Source organism: Lipotes vexillifer, unplaced genomic scaffold, assembly GCF_000442215.2.
Source record: "Lipotes vexillifer unplaced genomic scaffold, Lipotes_vexillifer_v1.1 scaffold597, whole genome shotgun sequence".
NCBI lineage: Eukaryota > Metazoa > Chordata > Mammalia > Artiodactyla > Lipotidae > Lipotes > Lipotes vexillifer.
The window spans coordinates 892,413-898,976 of record NW_006797597.1 but is presented as its reverse complement, the minus strand read 5'-3'; the positions used below and the strand labels follow the sequence as shown (position 1 = coordinate 898,976).

General features: G+C 35.7%; 1 protein-coding gene across 4 annotated transcripts in view; it reads right to left on the bottom strand.

Annotated features, from left to right (window-relative positions):
- IFRD1 (interferon related developmental regulator 1) overlaps positions 1-6,564 on the bottom strand; it is a 48,541-nt gene continuing 41,977 nt past the window's right edge. For 2 of the 4 annotated variants that reach the window (XM_007469736.1, XM_007469737.1), the window contains 4 exons: positions 3,942-4,076; positions 3,317-3,445; positions 2,774-2,869; positions 1-912 (listed from right to left, as the gene is read on the bottom strand). In XM_007469736.1, the coding sequence (XP_007469798.1) occupies positions 826-912; positions 2,774-2,869; positions 3,317-3,445; positions 3,942-4,076 (447 nt within the window). In that variant the 3' untranslated portion in view covers positions 1-825. The remainder of the gene's footprint in view (positions 913-2,773; positions 2,870-3,316; positions 3,446-3,941; positions 4,077-6,564) is intronic. The other 2 variants (XM_007469735.1, XM_007469738.1) reach the window with 2 other exon arrangements.

The window sequence follows — 6,564 nt, the reverse complement described above, 5'->3', positions numbered from 1 at the left end:
AATGCCAATGATATATTGCTACATTTTTTCATTTATTTTCATGTTTCCAAATATACAAAGCAAGTTGTTTCACTCTCTCCCTACCCCATTTCATCATTTTGAACTCTGAACTTCAAACCCATAAATGTTTCTTCTATTAAAAAAGAAGCACTTTTAGTGTGAAGAGATCTTTATTTCAAAATAAAGAGCACAAGGTCTTACACAGCAGATAAAATTAGTGTTACTGCCCTCAGAGGTCAAGGCTAGGAAATTTTCTGGCATATACAAATTCATTATGAATAACAGATGGACTGAAAGTCCTGTAAGTGCAGCTGTAAGGTCTCATGGTATAATTCCCTTTGTTGATCCCAGTAACAAAATTATTAGGTTCCATTTAAAATTGAAAATAATAGCAGCTTTTCCAGAAGATCTAGTTCCCAAAATTGTATCCAGAACTCATCTGTCTAAGATCTTAAGTTAAATACCTTGTATATCTATATCATTATAATCAATATTTCTGACAACCACAGCGTAAGAAATTTAACCTCAGCTAATAGTTTTTCTCATCATGAAATCAAGTGAAATACTATATATTTGCTCTCTTCATAAATAGAAAATGACCACACACTACAAACACTTTATTCATGTTTACTGATTATATATACAGAGAATATTCAATAACCAGAACTCACCATTTGCAATACTACACATTAAATTATAATATAACCCCTACTACAAAAGCTATCTGTTGACCCAAGATAAAAAACTGTCTCTAGAGTTTAAATACATTAGAAATTATATTTTTAAAAAAGGGAAATTAGAAAGTGGTCTTCAAATGCTAAAAACCTAGAATTCTCCAACATCTGCTCTCTTATCTCGACATTTGCTTCGAGCTTTTGTTCGAGCTTTGAAGGCAGCAGAATTATATAAATGCTGAAATGAAGAAAAGGAAAATACAGGTGAGCCACTAAGGCTTCAGACAGTCTTATAAAGTTATAAAGTTAAAAAAAAAAAGATATATAAAAAAATCACAAAGGAAAGAAATGAACTAATTTGACTCTAGAAATATTTTAAATGTTCATAAGACAGACACAAAGAATGAGGGGGAAAATTAACACATTATAGTTCATGGCTATTCTGTATGAAAAAAAATAGCCAAACATGTAAAATACCAAGAAAGTTCCAGCCAAAAAAAATTTTAAAAGTATATAAACATTTATTCTGATCAAGGAAAAGACAAATCATGAATTAATGTGAACAAAATACTCAACTTTTCTGTTAATTAAAATAATAAGGGAAACTATCATAAGGTTTCATTCAAACTAACAAATTTTTAAAATTATAAAACCCAGTGCTGTCAAATATGTGTGTAATAGCTACATGCTTTCATTCACCACTGAAAATAATTAAAAATGACACAATTATTTTGGAAGGTAATTTGGCAATGCATATCAAAAAATCATAATCAAGCCCTGTAGTCCCATGCAAGGATTTCTGCCAAGAAATAATTCAAAAGAGAAATTATGTAAAAATATTAGTATTTATTCAAAACAGTCTTAAAATAGCCAACAATCAATTATATGGCCATCAAAATGATTAAATGTAAAGATTCTTTACAATATACAATTAAACAATTCAGACCCACTAGGATGGCTATAATTTAAAACAAAAATAAAACCAAAAAAGTGCTGGTAGGGAAAACAAAATCTGAACTCTTATACTGCTAGTGGGAATGCAAAATGCACTACAGTCACTGTAGAAAACAGTTTGGTGGTTCCTTAAAAAGTTAAGCACAGAATTACCACGTGACCAAGCAATTCCACTCCTAGGTATACAACTAAAAGAATCAAAAACAGGTGCTCTAACAAAAACTTGTACATATATGTTCATAGCAGCACGATTTAAAAGGGCCAAAAAGTGGAAACAAGCCAAATGTCCACCAACTAACGAACAGATAAACATGTGGCATATCCACATAATGAAGGATTATTTGGCCACAAAAAGGACTGAAGTAATGACACGCTACAACACGGATGAACCTTGGCAACATTATGCTAAATGAAAAAACCAGTCACAAAAGGTCACATTATATGATTTTATGTATATGAAATATCCAGAATAGGTAAATCCATAGATAGAATGCACATCAGTGACTGTCAGCAGCTGGGGGGAGAAGAGGGGAGGGGAATGGAGAATGATTACTTAATGGACATAAGGTTCCTTCTGAGGTGGTGAAAATGTTTGGAAACTAGGTAGTGGTGACAGTTGTGCAACACTGTAAGTGTACTAAATGCCACTAAATTGTACAGTGTAGAACAGTTTATGTTATGTGAATTTTACCTTAGTAAAAAAAATAAAAACATAAGGGTTTTTGAAATGTTACATAAAAATATTAACCACTATTTAATGTTACAAACTCTCTGAGCACATTTGTTTCCTCATTTGTAAAATGAATCTGGTACTTACTAAGTTTAGGCTCAGTTATCTGATATGAAAGAAGCACTGTGTAAATATTTATCCTTAACTATATAAACTTCACAGAGCAAAAGGAAACAAAGATGAAAATAGCTTCTATGTTAATAGGATTATGGATAAAAATTTTTCATCATAACCCTCCATACTCTAAATGCAGTAAAGTTTCTATACTTTTAGTCCAGCTACTCTGTGTCCGAAACATCATGAGAACTAAAATCTCACAGACATAGCTAAATACCTATCACCTGGCAGAATCAAAGCTTTGGCTCCACTTTTCTTCTGTGCATTTAGTTCTATTGAAAACAAAAACCAAACCTACCCTTTCAAAACGAGAAATCTTCATTGTTTTAAGTGTTGCAGCATCAAGCATCACTGGGGGTCCAAGTTCAAAAACATTGCGAAGGAATTCATTTGACTTAAATAAAAGAGAAAGGTAATAAGGCTCAGTATTAAATATCAGCTCTTTTTTTTTAACTACATAAAGTGAAATCTGGTTAACAGAAGTTACGTAGAGCTTATAAATATGAATGTAAGGCACTTATTTTCTTTCTGTTTCTCGTAAGACCAAATGGTTTTCCAATGCCTTGAATTCAAGAAAGCTATGTCAAACTATCTGCTTCCCTACAAAGATATCAAGTGTTCCAACAGCTATATAGATGCTCCACTAGGCTTACACAATACAAAAACAAAGAGTTTCATATTTATTCAATTTAACTTTCAAAATTAATTTGCTATTTTGCATATCATATGCTGAAAACATTCTGTATATTCAAACTAACTTCAAAAGCCAGTTAAGTAAGGTAGATTTAAAACTCCTCCCTAATTTAAAAGCAAACATACAGAAAGGATGTCACCCACTAACCTGCAAGTGGTACTGCATCCCTGATCCAAGAACCTCCTTAAAGGTGTCATATGTATGTTTTTTGACCCAGCAATCAATATACATGCGTTCAGGACCAAATTTAACAGTTTCTGTTGGAAAATCCCGTTCCTGGCCAATAGAAGAACAATTGTAAGAGGAACCAAAATGATCTAAAGAGATCCTACATAAACACAATTTCTAAATAGACATGTATATGTTGAAATGAATAATGTGGTTTAAACCGGTACCTCCATCCCTGAAATATGAATAGACTAGAAAGTGGAAGTACTACCCCACATATAAGGGTGTAGAATTTGCCTAGTTGTGGTAGACTTGAAGACACAACTAAGTTTGGATAAATATTAATGGCAAAACCACCTTGTTGTGAATGTTTTTAAATTTCAAAAGCACTCAACAAACTTGGTGAAAAGTCAGATATTTGTACTGGTCTAGGATTGGCAGGGATGGAGGGAGGGGAGGTTACAGGACAAGTCAGAAAGACAAGATATCCTCACAAGCCAGTGGTGAAATTGGGGGAAGCAGAAATCTAGGAAAGGTAGGGAAGATAAATGGGGTTTACAAACCAACCATCAAGGAGTATCTATTACAGCATTAAGTGGCCTACCTCTACCGCCCTCAGGATGTCTCTGAACACCGACCGCTGCTTTCTCTTGTCCACTTTGGCCCGGTGCTTATTTCCATCTGTAGCCAAAGCCCTAAGCATCTGAGTCAAAGACTCCATGTCTTCATAAAAAAAGTCCTGGTCAGAAAAAAAAATTTGGTTTTGTTTGTAGTTTGCTGTTTCTTTCCCCCCAACCTCTTCTAAAATTAACAAAAAACAGTCCACCTTGGAAATATCCAACAGGGTTACACAGAGCAACGCAAATCTTTGAGCTATTTAGAGATCTTGGCACAGATACACACATAAACACTCACTGTCATGCAAAAATTTAATCCAGAAATGTTGCCTACAAGATGATACACTACCACCAAACAATGAACATTCCTCTTCCAAGTATAACCAGATGCATTCAACCAATGCTTACTGTGTTCCTACTGTATTCAAGACATTACTGGGATTTCCAAGTTCAGTGATAGTCAGATACACATAAATCAATACAGCTTCTACCCCCTGGCTCCCTAGTCCCCAAAGCACATATTCCCAGAATTCCAAATATTCTTATTCCAAAAGGGCAAGCTATCAGTAATGCTTTTTAAAGCACCTAATTTCTAATTTATTGGCCATATTTCAAATAAGCAACCGAGTACTTACATCAGGTGCACAACTCAAGTGATTAAGTTATTTAAGAAAGGAAGATATTTTAATCCCTTTTGGAGGGAAGCCACAAAATGTATTACTATTCGCTATGACCTTAAGTTGACTATGGGCTTCCTTTTTACAGTTTAAGTGGCTATACTTTGAAAGTCTCTTTATTTTGGGTGTTTTTACTCCCTGATTAAATTTTACAACCACATTAAACTAAAAGATTATTCCAAGTTCTTCAGCTGACCAAAACTAGAGCAGACACGCATGGAAGCCAGAAGGTGACCCATCTCCAGTTCTAGTTATTAATGCCTATTTAACATTGTTTGCATTGGTGGTAACAATCACTTAACTTATTCTATTAAAACAAGCAGCTCAGACTTCCCTGGCGGCGCAGTGGGTAAGAATCCGCCTGCCAATGCAGGGGACACGGGTTCGATCCCTGGTCCGGGAAGATCCCTCATGCCATGGAGCAACTAATCCCATGCGCCACAACTACTGAGCCTGTGCTCTAGAGCCCGAGAGCCATAACTACTGAGTGTGCACACCACAACTACTGAAGCCCGCACACCCTAGAGCCCGTGCGCTCTAGAGCCCGCATGCCACAACTACTGAGCCCGCATGCTGCACCTACTAAAGCCAGTGTACCTACAGCTCATGCTCCTCAACAAGAGAAGCCACCGCAATAAGAAGCCCGCACACCACAACGAAGAGGAGCCCCCACTCACCAAAATTAGAAAAAGCCCACATGCAGCAACAAAGACCCAACGCAGCCAAAAATAAAAAAATAAAATAAGCAGCTCTTATTCTAGACATTCTTCACACTGTATACATAATTGTTCAATCTCAAAAAATATAATTTCTTTTAACGTCTAAAATGAAAAAAATTATTACACTCATGGAAAATAAGCTTGAAATTAACACATTCTTTTTTTTTTTTTAATTAATTTATTTATTTTTGGCTGCGTTGGGTCTTCATTGCTGTGCACAGGCTTTCTCTAGTTGTGGCGAGCAGGGGCTACTCTTTGTTGTGGTGCCCGGGCTTCTCGTTGCAGTGGCTTCTCTTGTTGCGGAGCACAGGCTCTAGGTGCACAGGCTCAGTAGTTGTGGCTCACGGGATTAGTTGCTCTGCGGCATATGGGATCTTCCCGGACCAGGGCTCGAACCCGTGTCCCCTGCATTGGCCGGCAGATTCTTAACCACTACGACCAGGGAAGCCCCAGATATTCTTAATTTAAAGTATTTTCTCATTGTCAGTATTTTAGAGATTGTATATTCTTAACTGTTCTAACAAATGTTTTCTTCAAATGTTCTGATTCAACTTCCTATGTCTGAGTTAGCTGGAAATAACACCTGTCAAGATTTACATCTAGAAAAGCAGGTACCAAAGCTGATAAGATGTTATTAAAACAGTCCAATGATACTTTGATCTGTATATTTAAATTCCAATAAATTTGATTCCATCATAACAAAACGGGAATCATTTTACTGCTAGAAACAAATACATTTCAAGGACTGGAAGTTCTCTACTCATTTCATTGACTACTTGTTCTTTTCTATTATTCTCAAAAATAAAATTTAAGGAAGATTTTAAAAAATATATATGGGAGAATACACCAAAAATTAACAAGACTTTATGTACTACCTTAATTTGTTCTAAGAACTGGGAACTACTGCTAGTGGTCTCAACAGTCTTACCTCCCAGCATACATCTGGCCATGTCTAAAGACATTTTTGGTTATCATCATCTGCCAGGAGGTGCTACTGGCATCTAATGAGTAGAAGCTAGGGAAGCTGCTAAACATCCTGAAATGTACAAGACAGCGCCCCCCCGCAACAACAAAAATTATCCAGCCCAAGGTATCAACAGTGCTAAAGTTGAGAAACTCCATGGTAAATAATCTTAACAATCAATAAAACTCAATCTAGTTTACAGAGTCTGAACCATTGAGTTGAATACAGTACTTGTGAAAAAAATATTAAG